Source organism: Mytilus trossulus, chromosome 6 (genome assembly GCF_036588685.1).
Source record: "Mytilus trossulus isolate FHL-02 chromosome 6, PNRI_Mtr1.1.1.hap1, whole genome shotgun sequence".
NCBI classification, from domain to species: Eukaryota; Metazoa; Mollusca; class Bivalvia; order Mytilida; family Mytilidae; genus Mytilus; species Mytilus trossulus.
This window is the reverse complement of record NC_086378.1, coordinates 43638231-43660201: the sequence shown is the minus strand read 5'-3', so window position 1 is coordinate 43660201 and position 21971 is coordinate 43638231. Positions and strand designations below refer to the sequence as shown.

General features: G+C 30.7%; 1 protein-coding gene across 5 annotated transcripts in view; it reads right to left on the bottom strand.

The window, feature by feature from the left end:
- Positions 1-21971, bottom strand: part of LOC134721402 (protein-glutamine gamma-glutamyltransferase K-like) — an 88676-nt gene that overhangs the window by 42846 nt on the left and 23859 nt on the right. The window contains exon 1 of one of the 5 annotated variants that reach the window (XM_063584386.1): positions 17726-17818. The exons of 3 other annotated variants lie outside the window; for them this stretch is intronic. In XM_063584386.1, coding sequence (XP_063440456.1) covers positions 17726-17735 — 10 coding nt within the window. In that variant the 5' untranslated portion in view covers positions 17736-17818. Of the gene's footprint in view, positions 1-4923; positions 5465-17725; positions 17819-21971 lie in introns of those variants that run through there. One more of the 5 variants, XM_063584383.1, reaches the window with a different exon arrangement.

Genomic DNA, 21971 nt, shown 5'->3' with positions numbered 1-21971 from the left:
ACTTTTTCCAAAACTTATAACTCATTTAGCTATAACAATTGTAGTGTGTCTTGTTTTAAAAGCATGATCTATGCTCGGGAACACGTTGTGATCTGCAATATGGCTTGCTTTAATTGTTTCAATGCATGATATTAATATTACCTAAATATTTTTTTTTAAAATGACTCTTATGGAAGGAATGAAGAGAAAATGACAAGCCTGACTATATGCACTAAAAAATAAAATCACAAAAATACTGAACTCCGAAGAAAATTTAATCGTAAAGTCCCTAATTGAATGGCAAAATCAAATGACAAAACACATCAAACGAATGGACAACAACTGTCATATTCCTGACTTGGTACAGGCATTTTAAAATGTGGAAAATGGTGGATTGACGCTGGTTTTATAGCGCTAAACCTTTCACTTATATGACAGTCGCATCAAATTCCGTTATATTTACAACGATGCGTGAACAAAACAGACATAATAAACAATAGTCAAAATATGGGTACAGCAGTCATCACTGTGTTCCAATCTCAAAACAAACAATCATTTACAAAAAGGCACTAAAAGCATCTATCAAATTAAATAACACATTCATTGCTTCGCGTTTTAGTTTAAACATATTTTGTTGTTCAAAACAAATGGATTAGACACAAGTTTTTCAACTTAGTTCCGTCTTCTCCGGGTTCGCGTGTCTGACGTCAGAAAATGTAAACGTCACATGGGGAAAAAAATTTGTCGTTCAATGTTTATTCAAAACAATTATAATTTCACATTGGGAATGGTGATATACAGGGTTAAAAAATCCAAAGTTATGTTAGAATTAATTTCAAAAATAGTCCGTAATTTTAAATAGTGCAGAAATTCTTTAGAATTTTTAAGAATCCACATAAAGTATCTTATAGTGAATTCTGGACGCTAAATTCATAGGGAATGCATTACTAAGCAAAATACATGCACAGCAACAAAATTTAATATAGAAGTTGAACGTCAAATCCTCTCTTTTCTAGTAAAACATTTATTTTTAAGAAAAAATGTCAATAAACTGATATGAAAACCTCTAAACTGTGATGACGAGATATGTCAATTAGCAGTGTAAGACGGATAAAGAATGACCTGTATCCGCAAAACACGAAGATAATTGTCAAGTAAATCGAATGTTATTTCATCCACCGTATGCGCACTTCAAAAATCTATTTATTAGAAACCTGAGGGTTTATAAAATGTCAAGGAGCAATAATTCCGAAATTTAGACAAAAAGGACGCCAAAATCAGCTAAGAAACACAATTGCATTGAGAGAATACCACTTCACTAATTAAAATCTTTTTAACAGCTGAACTATTTTCAAGTATCAATATCAAAAGCATATCAAGTTTGTTATACTCTCGAGAAAGGCCAGCATTAACATTGTCCTTGTGGTGGTAAACTAAGTACAGAATCATTTGATAATAGATAAAGATTCGATGCACCAGAAAGGCTAGAAATAAATGAAATATTAACAGCGTGCTAGGACAATATTTATTGCTGCTGGAAGTCAACAGATTTATTTGTCACTGATTTAAGAACGAAATAATTGTCTGCAAAATAACTTTATTAACTAAACTGTCATGTAATTCAATAATTCAATCGACAAAAGAAAAGTTGTCAACAAATAAATTTTGAGCAACCAGTTCGTGGTTATGACAAAGGCATTTCCTGAGAGTAAATTGTAAAGATTCAATTTGAGGATTTTAAGAGTGCATGATAAATGTCAAGTTCGTTGAAATTATGCTGACATAGTATGACTTGTTTCTGTACATTTTGGTCATGTATTACTTCAAACTCGTACTAAGAGAAAAATGTATGAAGTTAAAGTTTTTGCTGAAAAAAACGTCCATTCAACATATTGTATATATGTATGTCCATAATTATAGATAAATACTAAGTCTTCCTTACTAACAGATGTTTATATTTTCTGCATGAATTTGTCAGTTTAAATAAAAGATAACAATGTAAAACAAAATTTTGATTTGAGTATTTCCATAAGGTACACATATGAACGTAAACCTAGATGCTAAAAGAGTGAAGGACTGTAGAATGTTTAATAGATAGTGTTAATGACTAAAGGTCATAGAGTTCGAAGAACATCAGCGATCCGCCCAAGTCCAGAACCAATACTGGCCCTAATAGCAAAATAAAATGTTATCACACGATCATATATGTACAGATCTATTAATTTACAAATGAACTTCATTAAATTCTTGTACGAATTAAACTATAATAAGTATTGTAATTTCAGTTATTGAAAATCAATGGTCCAGGTCGTAACAATAATGTTAAAATCCCTTTATGAGATGTGTATTGTATTTATAATATTATGGTTATTGTATTATCCAATATTTTCAGTAGGTGTTCTGTTCTGAATCATGCAATGGCTGATCCTTTTTTGACTGAAATACGAATCTTTTGATTCCGCCATATGCTATCAGTTTGTAAGCAACCCATTCCATAGGAAAGCAACCAAGAATTTTGCCACCATAATTAATCAGCAATATATTGGTCGTGTATTTGGTTTAAACGTTATGCTCTTTTTAAATCGCAAATTATATTGATTTGCACAATGAAGTTGATAATATATGTTGTAAACATGATAAAATTATAAAAATATTAAGTAATACTTTATTATCGTATGATATAATCCAGTGTAATCGTAATATGATTGTACAACAATGATTGAAGTTAAATGAAATCAACTTTGCAATCGACATCTACAGTATGGCAATTTCAGTTATATGAGATATTATAACCGGTTTCAAAATGGTCTAAAAAAATAAATTCTCTAAAATCTGTTAATCTAAAAATTGAATGCCGTTTTTCTTTTACAGGTGACCATTTTAATTTTTAGCAAGGGGTGCTTCCGCGGTAAGTGTGAAAGGGGAATTGCTGCAAGTATGTTCTCGAATTTAAGGTACACACATACAATTTGATCGTTAAACTAATTCTCTAGTCAGTAGTGTACTAGCATTCTAACTTCTATTTTCGTTCAGTGCCATTACTTTTACTGTAAGGGATTTACTGCACATGTTTGTGTGATTATCGTTTATTCAGATTGGTTTGTTATTATTAATAAGTTGTCTTGTAGCAAGCTTGTATATAAAAGAGTTTCAATTTTAAATTTACTCTTGGTATTCGAAATCTGTAATCATTTCCCTAAGAATAATTTCAAAATCTATATGATACATGCTACTACAACGATGAACTGTCGTTAAGTTTTACGGCCAAATTTTTGGTCACTTAATTCAACCCATTTCGGCATTTACAAAAATAATAAACAATTTTTGAATAAAAGAATATAAATATTAAACTGAACTTAAATACTACTGTACCGTTTAATGTCAAACATCTTGCGACACTATGCATTAATAAACTTTATAACGAGTTGTCTCATTGGCACTCATACCACATCTTCTTATATCTAACGTTAGACAAATGTGCAAACATTGAGAGAGAAAAAAGTGGATAAATTGCATGCGTTTGAAGCTCTTTTCTTGGTTTACCTTCAGCAGGAATACTCAAAGCCGAATATTTGAAAGCCAATGATGTATAAGAAGCAGTTAAAGAATATTTCGCAAAGCATTAATAATTTTTTTTTGAAATTCAAATCCATATGAGGTCAATATTACCTGAGGGAATTCATAAATTATGCATTTTATAGACTAAGTACCAATAGAATTTAGAGATTATCTGTCAACGCGTTATGTTTTTACTTAATAAAAGAGGATGTGTGCTTTTCCCATAAGAATTAACAATATGTTGTTTGAGATGAAAATTACGATTCAGCATAGATGCAGTGGGTATTAATATTACAGCAAATAACATTTAAAACAATTAGACACAATGCATATTCCTGATTCTTTACAGACATGTTCAGTGGAATAGTTTGTTGTAACTTTAACAAAAATTATTGCTGCCAAAACGCAGGCTTGTAAGAATGTTGACATCTGTCAAATAGTTTATATTGACAAACCTTGAGTGTATTTGGATAGTGTAAATATTTCTCTGATCGCTAAAAAAAAACTATGATTTGCTATGATATTCATGATGCTTGCCATATCGTCATATTTTTTTAATTCTTAATCGAAAAAAAGGTCATTGGTATGTTTCAGGCAAAAAATGAAGAGAACTTTCTATACAATAAAATCTTTAATTTGAAATTTTGAAACACATGTATAAATTATAAATCATTATGATTAATTTTGTTTATTTCGGTAGAGTATTTGGAAATATGTAGTTACGTATTAACGGTTTTGTAAAATTATATTAGAATGCAGAAAGTTATTCAGGAATTTTAAGATTGAGAGGTCAATTGAGAAAGAAGGGGGAGTCTCACAAGAGTCAGTCATATTCTTGAAAATGTATTAAAGAAACCAACATAATATATTCGACAAATGCATTTTCATTCAAATTAAGTGTTGGGAAGACCTTCCCGGACCACCTGGATCCATTCGTAGATTTTTTTCAGTGAGGGGGTTAGAGTTTTGTGGACTTGCTTTTTCTTTGATTTTCGTAATGGTCATTAAGTTTTCTATTTTCTAAGTAGACATGGATTTATTTTTTCTATTTTGGTATTAACTCCCCCCTTTTTTAGATTTCATTAAAAAATTAATATCATGCTAACTTAATTATTATTCTCAATCAATTTTATTTACTATTTGGATATAAAAAAGATGTATTATGATTGCCAATGAGACAACTCTCCACAAGAGGCCAAACGACACAGAAACTATAGGTCGTCGTAAGGCCTTCAACAATGAGCAAAGCCCATACCACATAGTCAGCTACAAAAGTCCCCGCAATTACAATGTAAAACAATTCAAACGAGAAAACTAACGGTCTAAATAATGTACAAAAAATGAGAAAAAAAATGTTTTTTTCTATTTAAAATAGTACTAACTTACCATAGATGTTGTTGCTTTTCATCCGATGCAAACAATTTAACATTTTAATATCCGAAAGTTTTCTACATTGCACCAGTTTGATCAATTATTCAGTGTTCTCTGAATTGGCCCCTTCACTAAACTTTCTGTTTTTTGAATGCCTCTCTACATCATATTGTTTTCTAGAGATATCAATTTGATTAATGAAATATTTCAACTAAACTGCTAAGTGCACTCGAAAATACTACATCAATTTCTTGTCGATTTAGGATAATAGACTAGAGTTTTCTTTCAATCATCTACACAAGTAATCTCTTCAATAAAGTAAACTGAAATTGATTGTATAGACAATAAAGGATTAATGGTGTACGGCGACTGCTACAGGATATTCACCTGTAAATGTTAATCGAACATGCTGGTGACATAAGCTTGTCTATAGCAATAACGTGTCGATGTCAGTGCTATAGGATGTACATTTCAATGACTCGTCATAGAATGATTCCAATGTTGGATTATGTTGTCATTTGAATACGTTACATCTGATCTCAGAGATTATTCCATCTCCATCAAAGGAAGAGAATATTTATATGTATGAAATCACCAACTTGTTAATGTTTACGATTTTTCAATCTTCATTTTATTGTTCTCATTAGTTCAAACACTATTCTACATTTCATCATTTTCATTTTACTGTTAATTATTTCTTTTTAAAATTCTTAGAATTCAACTTAATTTTCCACCTACATTCTGAATTTCGAAATAACAGTTAAATAAATCCAAGATATCGACATTTTTTGTCTTCAAAATATGCATATAATTCATTGAAATAAATGGAATAATTACAGGAATACGCAGAAGGCGGATATACGAAAAATTAATTCTCCAAATATCAAACTGTGCGTCATTACTTTTACAATGAAGAAAGCAAAATGCAGCCGAACCGTAAATAAACCGGAGAAATTATAAAAAATAGAAGAATAAAAGGCAGAAGGGAGCAACAATTAAGCAGAAATAAAGCTGAAATCAACTGCTGTATCTTATAATGAATAACCCCTTAACAATTATGCACTTTGCGATTGGCAGTTTTGTTTCCTTTGATCTAAATTGTCTGATATAATTCTATGAACATTTTGAATCATTTCTAAGTCAAAGAGTAATAAATTCGATGTTTTATTAATTGGTAGATAATATCATTGAATAAGAAATGTGAAACATTATCGGTAATATAGAGACCGATGATGAGCGTTAAATTGCATTTTAACCTATGACCATTGTCTCATATAGAATAAAGATGAATTATGGGAAAACTAGAAAAGATAATTATCAACATTTTGTATTAATCCTGGTATCTATGATGAGTTTATTGTTAAGTAGTGATACTACTTCAGAGTGGCTGAACAAAGGGACATTTTCTTTAGCCACATCAAGCTTTTTAGAAAGAAAAAAAAATCACAGGAACTAAATGATAGAAAAACGTATATAATGTATCAAATATAAAAGTAAGAAGATGTAAGATAGTCCATGAAAGAACCATCCACCAGTAACCAAGAAGAAGACGTAAAAATTAGAAGCCATGGGTCACCGTAGGGCATTCAATAATGTTCTAAAACTTTCACATAACAAGCTAATAATTGCCCTCAGATGACAATTTATGTAAAACTGTTCAAACAAGAAAACTCTTGGCCAAATTTATGTAGAAAACAATTAACGAACAAAAAATGGGATAAACAACAACAAAGGAAAAACTAATGAATTATAAACTGGCACCTGACTTTGGACGGGAACAAACAGAAAATTTCAACTGTACATTTTTGAGGATATAAATGAAAAATTAGATAGCTTCCACTTGAAAGAAAAGGCAATTTGGTTATTATATCAAGGTGATAATCTATTATTGTACTGCCTTTCGACCTTTACTCTCTTTGTGTCTAGTAAAACAAAGCTCTATCGCTCGCACCTCTTGTTTGTTCATATAATTAAGATTTCTAACAACTGCAGTTGATCTATAAGGTTTATTGGTATTAAAATTTGTCCATATTGAATAAGGAGATTACATTTTGTTGAATCTTAATGATTTTTTTGTCATTTAGGGAATACATTGTATGAAGTTGATGAGAAATCTGTAAAAGTCAGTAAAATTTCTTCACAACTTTCTTGACTGTAGGCGATAAAGTCAGAAGTTGTAACACTGTATAGACACTTGCCGATTGTTTAGTAATTGCTTATGTTGAACTCTAAATGTCTTTGGGTTTTGTGTCTGTGTAGTATAATCTCTTATATATCAAATTTCTTTAAGTGTATGGCATATCCCTTACCCATATAACAAACATTAAACTTATACACAGCTAGAATTTAGGATTTGAAATAAAACATTGTTTTAGTTATTTTGATTTCAAAACTCACAAAAGATACCAATGTTATCTGATTTAGTCGGGTTGTTGTCTATTTTACATATTCCCCTTTTCAATTTTTCATTTATGCATATTTCGTTATGTTAGAGTTATTAAAACTACATACTTTTCGTTTACCTAAATATGATTCGTCTTCATGATTAATTATAAAAATAGCAATATGATGTGTGGTTGCCCACTTAAGACTAAATGACGAAGAAATTAACATATATAGGTAACTATACGGCCTTCAACAATGTATAGAACCCAAACAACATATAATAAGCTATAAAAGGCCCCGAATTGACACATGTTAAACAATTAAAACGACAAAATATTATAAGCTCTTGTCTTTGGACAGACACAAGCAGAATGTGACAGAAATTAAACATGTTTGCTGGCAGCACATACTCCCCTTACTTCGGACAGTGGTGTAACATCACCACATTAGAGCAATCTATAAAAATCAGTTGAAACGCATAGCATTAGGAATTCAAACAAAATCACCTAAGACACAAATAAAATTGAGAACGGAAATGGGGAATGTGTCAAAGAGTCAACACCCGACCAAGGAGCAAATAACAAAGTACCTTTTTTGGATCTACGGGATTTGAATATCGGTAAACTACTGTTGTATCTGATTTCTCCCACTGTACAATTTAAGTTGAAATACAAATATGCTGTGAACAATTCAATATCAAATGCACGAATGTAGCAAAACATATAAATTTTGAATTCAAAGCATCAATAAAATTGCTTAAAAGCAGTGTAACAAAACAATTAATATATCTCTTTATCTTTGGAGCTGTGGTCTCAACAAATTAGTCAATATTTTATGACATACAATTCCAAATGTATCAATTTCAAAAACTCATCTTGTGAAATAGTACAAAAAGCTATTTGCACAAATCTTGACTTAATGTCTTTTAACCTTTTAACTTCGGTGCAGTTTGGCACTAAATTTTCTTTGAAAAGTTCGTAATCTGCATTTCTTGATTTATTCAAAATAAGGTATAATTTTAAACTACGATAATTTGATGAAAAACAGGAATAGTCAGATAAAAGTGCAATAAAGCTTTAATAGTTTGAGTCAAATAGTGCACATTTTTGTAAATTACCGGATTTGCACTTTTGTAAAAGTATTTGTGGTATTTCAAGAAATTCAGACAAACTGAACTGGAAATTTCCATTAATCAATATCCTCTATGTTCTTTTAAAAAATCCATTATTAACAATTTTGTAGTACGTAGAATTTGATGATAATGTGTAAATATTTAATTATCTAAAGTTTCTATATTAAAGTGTGGTAGAAAAACCTCTTCATTTAAGTCTTGGTTGGTGTCCTTATGCTTAAATTTCAGCCAACCAAATGAGTCTTGAAACAAGGCCAACAAAAAGAAACTAGACCAATTACTTACATATGAATATAAATTAGAATATTCAAATTACCTTTTGTTATGAGGACTTGAAATTGAAATACAAAATAAAATAGTATGCGTTTATTGAAGATTTTAAAGGCAACACATAGCACAGTTTATCCAAATCAAGTCTCCTTCGACAACAACAATTCTACAAAACATCTAAAATTCTATGATTTCCATTCATTTTTGTTTTGCTTAATTTCCCCATTCAGTTAGAAAAAAACATGTTTGTTTCCATTTTAACAACTGGGTTGCATTCCGGATTAATCATATTATTATAGTAACTAGCGATAAATCAGGAGACGCAATTGTGGCAGTTAACTTCATGTATTGCACTTTTATGAAAAAATAAAAGCTTTTCCTTGTATATTCAGAGTTGTGGGTGACAATTTGATAAATCAGGCGTTTGTTAAATAATAAAAACAACAGCAGCTAAACAAAATAAAACAAGAATGGTGGGGATATTAATATATCTGTGCGACATTTGATTTGTTTTTCAACAAAAAATAATGATTTTCAGAACAGCAGTGGTCGTTGCAAAAACTTTTTTTTTAAAAGTTTTTAACGATTTTATTTGCTCAAAGATAAAAATAAGAACTGACACATGTTTATGAAGTCTTATCCTTTACATAATTTAACAATTACAATTATACAGAGCCTGTACAGTTCTGTAGATCTTTCTTAAAGGTGATAGAAAAATGAGCCATAATCAGTCTGAAAAAAGTTCTTAAAGGTGATAGAAAAATTAGCCATAATCACAGTCTGAAAAAAGTCTAACACATTTATCAAGAACTGGAAAAGACAAACTTTGCCACGACAGCCTACATCTAAAAAAAATTACTGGTTCTCCAATTTCGTGCAACTGGTCATTCACATACGAATTGTTTTTCTGTTTTAGATACTGTTTGGTATTGAAGTTCGTACTGTTCTGTAGAGGGAGAAAAATTCGGGTTTGGCAGTTTTCGTTTCAATATGCTAATTCCTTTTAAAACGAGCTTAGAGTTAATTAAAATAACTAACATGGAAGTAATTGATTAGCACACATACAGCTTTAATAGTTTGAGTCGTGTAGTGCAATGTTTGTAAATGACATTGTTTGCACTTTTATTAAAGTACTTGTGATATTTTCGAGAAAATTCCAAGAAAATTCCAATATACTGAAATGGACAACCTTTCACTTAATTCAACATCCTTCGTGGTCTCTGAAAAAAAATGTCTGTTATCAAATTGTTGGTAGTAATTCAATTGGCTTTATAATGATGTGTAAAATAATTCATTATTTCAAATTTCTATATTAAAGGTTAGACAAACGACGTAGTTATCAATTCCGACATGTTAAATAACATAGACTCCGTTTATGTTAACTCTTTGGGGTAAGTATCTCAGTTTATTCAAATCAAGTTTCCTTCGAAAACTGCAATCTACAAAACATCTTGAATTCTTTGATTTTATTTTTATCTTAATTATATTACCTAAAAATTGCGATCTCTTAAATTTCCAACTCATTAAAAAGTTCTATAGTTTATAAACATCAGTTTCGATACATTTGACAACTGTGTTGCAATCCGAATTAAGCTAACAATTATAATAACTGGTGATAAATTAGTGGTAATCGCTGCACTTTTATGGAAAAATAAAGTTATATATATCTACTTTGTTTGATGAATCTAACGTTTGAAAAAAAATCTCTTATTGAAGCAACAGCAGCTACACACAATACCAAGGGAAGGTTAATTAAATTATGCGACATTTAGTTTATTTTCTACAGAAATATACATTTTCAGAACAACAGGGTAATTATGTGAGTCTGTGTTAATGAAACGTTGTTTTTTTATTTTATTTTTTCTTTTTTTTTATAATGATTTAATTTGCTCTAACATAAAGAAAAAAAGGATCGGACACAAGTTTTTTAAAATTATGATGTACATAACATAACAATTTACAGTTAAAAAGAAATGTACATTTCAGTAGTTATATCTTAAAGGTGACAGTAAAACGAGACATGTCCACAGTACGCAAAAAAAAACAATACAGAAACTATGTCACGACAACCTACAACTAAAAATGCTGGTTATGCAATTTCGTGCAACTAGCAGAAGTTCTACTTAAGGTTTAGATTTAACTGTTGGGTATTGAAATTTGTGTTGTTCCGATGAACAAAATCTGTTTAGTGCGGTTCTATATCAAATTTATTAAATTACAATCTGTTATGAAAAGGACTCGAATAGAGATATAAAAATATTGAAATCAATTCAAATAAAATGGCTGATAAAGTTTAAATTTCGATTTTTTTTTCACTGACTTTCCTCCTTTTTTAATTTACCTTAGTGTTTGGTATTTCTGTTAATTGCACTAGCTTAATTTTCCCCATTCAGTTGTTTTAAACAACAGTTTGAATACATTTAAGAACAGTTTTGTAATCAGATAAATTTTACTAATATAGTAACTTGGGAGAATTTAGAAAACGTAATTACTATTGCACTTTCATAGAAAATAGGGCTATATCTAGAATATTAAGAGTTGTGGGTGACAATAATGATATATCAGGCGTTTGCAAAATTTTCCTAATTGATGCAACAACAGATAAACAGAAAATCAAGGGAATGGTGGGGGTATTTATCAAACTATGCGACATTTAATTTGTTTTTCTACAGTAAACAATTTTAAAACGATAGGGGTAATATGTGAGCCTTTGCAAATGAAGCTTTATCACGACAGTCTATGACTTAAACATTCTCATGTTATGCAATGTTCGTGCAGCTGGTCACTTAAATACAAATTCAATCTATTTCTGATTTGATATCGAAGTTTACCTTATTTCTTGAATTCTTTTATTTAGACGATTTTACCTTTGATTAATCCGACTGCTGCTTGAACAGTTTTGATTCAACATGCTGCCTTATTAAAACGAGCATTGGTGAAATTAAAAAAACAAACTTTGAGCAAGTTCTTTAACACTTATATAGCTTCGCCATTGTAAGAAAAAAACTACGTTTGGGTGAAAGTTTTATGTTCTTTTGTAGTTGATTTGTCGTTATTAAATGATAGTATAAAGGGGAAAATGCAGCAATATAAGGTGCCATATTTTTGATTATTACACCTTATGTAAGAATACTGGGATTTGATTGGTTGATAGCCAGTGTATTTTTCACCAATTTACTGTTATCAAATGAATATCGTTCATTTTTTAACGCCGCCAGGGTATATGCAAAAAGGATATTCCTTTTTTTACCCTCTCTGCCATGGTATTTGCCAAAAAATACTCTATCCGACTAGATGCTTGTAACGTCACGATCAGCAATGCGTTTTTGAAAGTTAACATTCGGTGTAATTAAACAGATATAGCATGTTCTTGAGGGGTATTTGCAAAAAATACCAGTCTTGAGAATGAATTTCCCTCGCCTTACGGCTCGCGAAATTTAACATTCTCTCCACTGGTATTTTTCGCAAATACCCTCCTTAACATGATTTATCTGTTTTAATTACACCTTATGTAAGAATCCAGGGTTTTGATTGATTGATAGTCAGTGTTTTTTTCACCAATTTACTTTAAATTTTTATCAAATGAAGATCGTTAATTTTTTAACGCCGCCGGGGTATTTGCAAAAAGGATATGCCTTTTTTACCCTCTCTGCCGTGGTATTTGCCAAAAAATACTCTATCCGACTAGATGCTTGTAACGTCACGATCAGCAATGCGTTTTTGAAAGTTAACATTCGGTGTAATTAAACAGATATAGCATGTTCTTGAGGGGTATTTGCAAAAAATACCAGTCTTGAGAATGAATTTCCCTCGCCTTACGTCTCGCGAAATTTAACATTCTCTCCACTGGTATTTTTCGCAAATACCCTCCTTAACAAGATAACACGTTTATCTGTTTTAATTACACCTTATGTAAGAATCCAAGGTTTTGATTGATTGATAGTCAGTGTTTTTTTTCACCAATTTACTTTTATCAAATGAATATCGTTCATTTTTTAACGCCGCCGGGGTATTTGCAAAAAGGATATGCCTTTTTTACCCTCTCTGCCGTGGTATTTGCCAAAAAATACTCTATCCGACTGGACGCTTGTAACGTCACGATCATCAATGCGTTTTTGAACATTAACATTCGGTGTAATTAAACAGATATAGCATGTTCTTGAGGGGTATTTGCAAAAAATACCAGTCTTGAGAATGAATTTCACTCGCCTTTCGGCTCGCGAAATAAAACATTCTCTCGACTGGTATTTTTCGCAAATACCCCTCCTTAACATGATATATCTGTTTTAAAATTCAAGGAAAAGATTGTACCTGAAACCTTTGAAAAAAGGACAAACAGGTGTGTCACTTAAATACGATTCAATCTGAACTACTGCTGCATTATAAACTTCAAAAAAGTTTCAAAATAGCACTGCATATTCCCCAAATAGTGGATATAAACATCACTGGTAGTTTTGAGCCCTAACCCACTACTATGCTTCAAAAAGATACCATTCAGGGATCTAATTTGGTAGGTCATACGTGAGTTTGATCATCAGAACCTAACCATTTGAAAAGCCAAATCAAAAACAAAATTGAACAGTACCGAAAACCAAATATGTGTCAAAATCTGGCTAAGTCAATGAATGCCTTAGTTACAAAAATCTTATTAAACGAATTATTCATCACTTTATAAACAGTTAATTTACAGAAAAATACCGTATACATAATGTTTGTTTCTGTAATGTCATTATGTATCCCATTCAAAAATCAAATCGGGCGCGTATGTTTCAGATATAATTACACGCACCTATAACTAGTTTTACATTAATTTGAAGTAATTTGTGGTATTTTATCTCGTTTGTTTTCAATTTTAGACAATATCTTTTTTATTCTGAATATTCAAAATTGTTTAGCTTGACTTTGGACTAGTTCTGGGCTTATCATATTAGGTCAGGTGCGCTTGAAAGATAATGTGGTGATGTTACACAACTTTGAGAGCGCTCGTGTAATAATCTATCTAATATTGCTTTAAAAGAGAGATAATCACAAACCAGTGAAACGAAGTATAAGTAAATTAACAAAAAAACTCCAAGGAAAATTTCAAAAAGGAGAAAAGCTCAAACCCTTCAAACTAATACAAAACAACTGTTATAGTCCATACTTGGTCCAGGCATTTCCTTTTGTATAATGAACCAACACGTTGTATCTACTCGGTATTAAGAACAAAAAAATCCAGAATAAAGTTACAAAAGACGAAAAGAATGGACTTTAAGAGTTCCCTTATTACTGGTTCTATGTGAACAAGGTAAATGAAAAATACGATGTATACGGTAGGAAAAAAGTAACTTCACGTCTCTGAAAGAAACAAAAGACATATACAGGTCAGCTTATGGTATGTAACAACATGTTACTTATTATAACTATATATATGCGAAAGCTTTACAATTCTTACATTGTTGGGTTTATGTTTAGACGAGTTGTATATACATAATGTACACAGCCATGTATCACCATCACTGCTGGTGATCCGATGGATAAATCTGTTGTAGAGTTGTCACTGGCTCAGACGTACTTATAAATATAATTATTTTCTGTGACTGTATCTTACATTAATTTGTAGGATCCTTTACTATAGATAATTTAGCTGATCTGTAAGAATAACATCTTCATGCCTTATATATCATGTACTGTAGTACGACGCTAGATTAAAACTGACGTGGAAAGGTAACACCCGGCCACCGAGAGTTTCATTTTTATGAAGCCCAGTTGGTCGTGTGGTCTAGCAGGACGGCTACATCGCAGGCGATTTGGTGTCACGATATCTCAGTAGCATGGGTTCGAATACCGGCGAAGGAAGAACAAAAAATTTGCGAAAGCACATTTACAGATCTAACTTTGTTGGGTTGATGTTTAGACGAGTTGTATATATATATATATATAAAGAGTACATTTCCGAACGGATTGGTTTAAAAACACTTGAAGCCCCAAAAGAAAAGAACGGTCTTATGTATTGATAAAATGGATATGGCATAAAGTAGAACCTCAAATTATGAAGCATGTACGTATCAAACAAGGTTTTTGTTGTCACAATCTTTGTCTTATCATGATTAACATTAGGAAAGTAGTCATATATATTTCTTTCACTCAATATAAACCAATTAAAATTATCAAATATATTTCTTTCGCTCAATATAAACCAATTAAAATCAAGTTATTCTTCTTCTCATAGTTTGCAAGATTTTAAAATTGTGTGCCCCCCATAGACGTGATGTGATCTTAGTAACAATATTCATATGGAAATCTATAAGTTATTTAAAATTAATATAATCAAAACTTTGGTAATTTTATATATCAAATTTCTTGTCTCTATAAATAAATCATAACGTTTGATATTAATGTATATTTTAAACTAAGAAAACTTTAATTTTACAAAAACAAACTAGTCCCTGAGTGTTATGTAGACGTATAATACCAGATTCAAACAAAATATAAATACATGTAATAAATAAAGCAGCAACTGTTGTGTTCATAGTGTAATGTTGTACAAATTACAATTTGTACAGAATTTTGTAAGTGCTATCAGTATTTTATAAACAGCCTAACAAAAATGGATGATACAAGCACAGTCATTTATTTCGCATATTTCTGTATTTCCATGACAAATGATGCAGTCTGATACTGAAAATTGATACAAAATAAAACATTATAAGAACACAAAAAATACTTTTTAAGGACATGATTTTGGTATAAACAGAAAAACAAAAAATAGAATTTAGACCATTCCGGTGTCTTCATCACTAGTTTAAGAACAAAAAGAATATCACTAAAAGTTGAGGTATATAAATTTCAATTTCAGACATTAAACAGATAAATATAAGAAGATAAACTTTGATCAGTTCGTGCAAAAAGGTATGTATCAAAAAACTTATAAACAAAATATATACTAATGTGACTAACTTCGATTCGACGTGACTGAAAGCACCTTCGATAATTATATATTTAAATGCCAAACTTTTTATAGTATCATAAACCCCCACCCGTAGAAACCACCAAAACTTTTCTCGTGTCTTATACACTTAGCATCATACGGGAAAACCCAAATTTTAAACGAAATTAAATATATTCAAATTGGGATACCAAAATATTTAGACTTCCTTTTCTGAACGATTCTCCGTCCTGAATAACCATAACATATTTACCAATCCAACGACTTACAATTAATTTGATTGAATTAAACACAATTTTAATGTGATTGAACTAAACCCAGTTTTAATGTGATTGATTTTTAATACACTAATGAGAATATCGTAATTAGTTAATACAGAGTGTCTCGACAGCCATACCTTGCTGTAAATATCTGTAAAGATATGTTTTTTAAAATCTAACCGACGATTCAAATCCTCGTGGCGAATCAGATAGATTCATTTTATTTATAGCATCACTGATATTAGGCTCACGACAATTAAGTCGTTTCCTCTTGAGATTTAGCCCTGAACGAATATTATGTGTTCAAATATAATCAATAAACTTAGCCAAATTCTCCCTTAAGTAAATTTTGTCATTAAATTTAAGGATAATGATAGCAGTCAGTGTTTAATTTTGCCAACAATAATGACTCTCAGGAAGAAAAGATCCGAAAAGTATTATCAGTACAGAAAATCTAATTGTAATGGATGCCAATATGGCTCACTAGTGGACCGTTATGACCTTATCACTATTTGTGGTAAACCTAAATAATCAAACTGTTTTGCAATTGCGCTTTTATATAAAATACTTATATTAATTCTTGGTGGTTTTCAGGACAGAACATTATGCAATAGAGCAATAGGGAAATTGCTTGGAAACAGTTAAAAGTGCAAATTTCCGCGATAAGAACAAATGTTTTGTAGGTAACTCAAGGCTCCAAGGAGTCTGATTGCTCGTTAAGCTTCATTTCAAAGCTTGCTGTAAATGTTGATCTGAGATAACTCAAAAGTTAAATAATAAGCACAACTTAACTTGCATTGTCTGTACTGTGTTGCTATCTAAGTCATTATATTGCATCTCTATCATAGATATTGGGAAATCTAGCGTAAAAATATTATTTCCCCTGTTGATTTTCAATGTTTGTTACGTTTTAGCGTGGACGCTTTTTGTTATAAATTCACAAGAAAACGAAAGGTTAGTATCGTCACCGGCATTGTTTTATTATTGATTTTCTCAAACTTTTTCATTAGAAGATTGTTCTCGGTTATCGTTTTTGCAACTATGTAGTGGGATCGTAAGCTCGATGTTGATGGTTGATCGATAGGGTTTTAAAAAGATAAACACATTCTAAGGTTAAAAATATGACACAGAGATAGCACATTTTGTCAAAATAGCACGATTAAAATTCAGATACAACACTACCAAGCAGAGAAACAATAATGTTATTCAAACAATAATAACTATTTAATGTAAAAAAAAAAAGAAAGGGAAACTGAACAAAAACCACTTTCTAAAACATTAAACAGATTACATTTTTAAAACATTAACCAATTACTTTCAAATTGATCAATACTATCGAATAAAGCTTAAGACAATACGACTTTTATTACTATTCAAAACCATTTCTAAAATGATTTATATAGTATTACATGTCTGCGACATCTATCGAAAACACACGGGTCATTAAAACGTTTTCCAAACAATTTCAAATTTAGGCAAAGTTTTGTGAAACTTTAAGTATTGTTTGTTTCCCATCCAACATGTTGCACTTCGGTGTTCCTGTTGTTCCTTTGTATTTCCCTCGTTTTTGGTTTGTAACCCGGATTTGTTTCCTCTCACACGATTTATGACTTTTGAACACCGGTATACTAATGCTGCCTGTATGCATACGTACATTAAGCTTCCAATAATATTTAACACTGGTCACACAAAACAAAACATCCTACTTTTGAAAAATGAATACATATTTAATATCTATTTAAAAGTTGAAGTAACGGTACATGTATATTTATATACGTATAGAATATATTGTACATGTTGTAAAGTTTATACATTTAAGTTAATTATGCATGCTTGACTTACCTTCGTCCATATGCGCGTTGGTGTAATAAAAAAACCTTTCAGTGATTGAATTTTTCGTTTGAATTTAACAAAATTATAGATTCTTATCGAGTTTGAAGTGTCTTTCAGAAAGTACTTGATTCTTGGTGAAAGTTTATTAAAATTTGTTTTAATTGCTGCTGATTTACACTGATACATTATCATGGTGATGATAATCTTCTGATCGTGTATTGGTGGATAAGACAGCTGTATGTTTGTACTTCGCAAACTTGAGAAAACATGGTTTATTTATTAGTTGCAATTGCGATCTGATCAAGCCCTCTTAATCTGAATTTTATAGTTTCTTTATACTGTTATCCAATTGTGGCAGGTTGGGAAAGGGTTTGGTGCCCGCAAACATGTTAACACCTCTACATTCTGCCCAAAGCCAAGAAAGAGTCTGTCATTCGATTCACATCGTTAAATAACAACTGCATATTTGAAGAAAATGTTTGCTGTTTTAAATATAAATAAGGGTTTTAGTCGTTTTATCGTTAGAATTGTTTCTCGTTTGAATTGTTTTATAGTTTCATATGTCGGGGCCTTTTAATGTTTGCTGTGCTATATCGGTTTTGCGAGTTGTTGCTAACATCTGCGTCATTTTAGTCTCCAGTGGACAGTTAAGCCATTGGCACTCATACCAAGTTGTTCGTCGTTTTGTTAGCTGTTAGTGCTTTGTATGGATCTGATGATAAATAATTTTAAAAGTTGCTTAAATTTTGTACTGTCCGAACACTGTCACAGGTTAAGAAAAAGTTGATCGCTAACTAAATGAAAAGCCACAAGACAAAACAAGACACAGGTGTATCAGAAAAAAACTGCTTTTTAAGATAGTACTTATATATAACTCAAGCTAAGACCTAAAATAATCTACAGAGTAAGTTTTCTTCACAAATATCACAAACGCGTAATAAAAAAAAAAGTATATGAAACTGGGCATTCCGATCTGAAACCGTAGAGGGTTCCGAGTAACAACTAAGCAAATTTTGAAACTGATGGTAAATCAGATATGAATCCGATCCTCTCAGAGGATTTAGTTTTCAAACTTTCCATCAATTTCTCTTTGGTATACGTATCCCAAAAGAAACCTTTCTCCCTTTTCACAAATAGTGAATCTGGTAATTTTTTTTTCTTTTCTAGTGTAATCACATTTAAAGCAGTTTGACATTTGATATTTGCATTTACTGAGAACCAAAGACAATATTGATTTCAGTTGTGCATGCTTCTTATCAAATGAATTACTTTACAGTTTTCAAACATTGAATTAAAGGTCTATTTTGCTTGATCAATGTAATTAAGGAATTTTAAAAATTGGTTTTCTTATCATTGCCTCTGATACAAAAGCATTGGTTGCTGTTAAGTCTAATTATCCCTCTTTCTGCTGTTGATTCCAATTTAGATAGGCTACAATCAATTAAATGTTCATTTAAGTGAAACGAAGATTAATCAAGGCTGCTTCTGTAGTTGATTATCGAATATTGATATGTTCTAAAAGCGAAAAAAATACCTGGATTTGCAAAATATTTTGAAACTAATTTACTGTAAGTTATATTTGTAATTGGATATGCATAATCATTACAGTTCTTCGTTAGCCGACAATCAGTTTTGAAATTCTTGTGTCTTAACTATTTATTTAAACATTTATAATTAGAGCCTATTTCAAAAAGCCATATAGTTAAAGAATTTTATAAAAATAGTTTATCATTACAAAGTTCCACAAAATGGCGGTAAATTGGGGAAAAAAAGAATCAATATTAAGACAGGTCTTGTATTCTACTATTAAACAAGTGAAGAGCAATTATGCACATTATAAGAAAATTACATATAATTACTCAAATGCCTGTACCAAATCAGGAATATGACAGTTGTTATCCGTTCGTTTGATGTGTTTGAGCTTTTGATTTTGCTATTTGATAAGGAACTTTCCTCAGTATTTTTTATTATTTTACTTTATACTAAGGTGTAGTTCAATTGAATATACTCCCAGTGTCTCCTTTACAATATGTCAGAAGTTGAGATTGTATTTTCTAGATATCTTGTTCAATTTCAGAGTGAAAAATTTCCCCTGTTTTGAAAAAGAGAAGATACCAAGTGGTGAAACCATTAAAAACAAACAACAGCATATCTTCAAAGACAGACAAACAACATTCTTGGCAATCACACCACATCTACTTTTTTTTCATATTTACAATGACAACGCTATGACAAAACAAAAAATAAGAAAATTAAAACAAAGATTGATAATGTTAATTCTAATTCAAAGCTAACTATAGCCGTTATTTTCTTATTGTAAAACATATCAGATGCTACTGAAATGTTGCTATATAAAATGAAATCCACAATAAGACATTATTTTAATCTCTTTTACCATCAAATTAAATCTTATAAATGCCACTGTAATTTTGTAATTGACCAAGATGTGAAGCAGACCTAAATGCATCTTTGGTATTCTTTATAATGGAATAAATGTGATAAAAGGTCAACAATAATGGAACGTTACACAATCAAGAACGTCCTTTTTCCCTTTTCTTGAAACGTCATTGTATGAGGTCTGCTTTACACTAATAAAGACAGAGGTCAACAGCTGGTTTCAAATAGAACGCTAGACCAAAAATAACTATTATCATGTCGTTTTACTTATGTGTGTCGTTCGAATGCGGTGATCTTTACGTATCCCTCACATAATTAAAAAAATAAGCATATTGAAAAATTAGATTTCAAAAGAACATGTTTAAATCAAAAGTTAATTACCTGCTGTTCTAAACTTTTGTTGATAACATCTCATGATAACTTCGTTTTTTTATCGTTTATTCACCAGGAGGATTTTTCGTGAACTTTATAATAATAAATAGAGATTATTTTTTTCAGAAAACAATCCAAACAGTGAAGAGTTTCATTTGTCAGTGTTTGCAAGGAACATTCATGTTTTCGCTAGAATAATTTCCAGCTGCAACGCATCATGTATAAAACTGAGTAAATAAAGTTCATTTTTTTGTTTCTTATTAAACCATTCTACTTTAATATTAGAATATTTCTAATACGACAAGAAAAACAATAATTACATTGTAGTATTGTAAACAATTCTGGCTTCATGCAATTGCCTCAAAAAAGAAATTTATCTTTGTTAAACCGTTTACATGTTACGTGATTTATATCATCTCTTGTAAATCACATGCACAGTTTGGCAAGATTAGGTAGGATTTAAACTGTTATTTAAAATGAATAATGCGACTGATATAAATAATTTTTATGCATGAAATAATATATGCATTTTTGATTATCTCATTGTGGTTTTTTTTGTTGGATCTCTAAGCAATTATCATCTTAACCTTCTCTCTTTCACATACACATTGTTTCTACTAGGATTTGTTTGCATTCATTGGTCGAACAGTCGAACCAGGATTACCAAGAGCGATTAACTCCTTTCATGTATTTTGTTACAATTTTTTTTAAAACATGACTGCGGTAACTTCAATATTTAACTATTCGCTTGCGTTCAATTCAATACTGCTCAGTAGTTTTTTCAGACAATTATGTTTGTGCTAGATCTGTACAGGTGACATACAACTACAGTCCCCCAACATAGACTAAGCACATCTGAGCCTTTTCACGGGAGAATTATCAGAACAGTCCTGAATAAACCGTAGTTGATTAGTTGAAAATTGAAAAAAAATAAAGGAACTTTGCATCATAATTACTGTTACAGACTTATTTTTGTTTACTATGATACAACATGTAACACCGAATACAATATTGCACATCTAGTGCAGTACAATTGGTGGCGTTAATTCCGTTGTACACAAGTGCAGCACCCACTTAATAAAGATGATAATATGTTAATATGTATGAGTTCCAATCTTTTTTCCATAAACTAGAAGAGATTTCGATGTTATCAAATATGTCTGATTTTTCTTCGGACATTTAATAACTGATAACGAAAATTATTTTCGTCTTGACAGAGCTTTTTTTTTGGCTAAGCTGATTGAAGGTTTGTACCAATTTCACATTTTCCATACTTATAGCTATATACGACAGTGAATGAACTATCTTTTCTTTCCATTTTTCTTGTATGCTTTTAATAACAATGTCATTTTGGAACAATTTCATCGTAGAAGTTAAGATGAAACTGATGGATTAAATGTATGCATTGACCAAAACTCTGTAAAAAATACACACTATGAGTTTTGAATATTATCTTGATTTATTTGGGTCAACAAAGTTTATAACA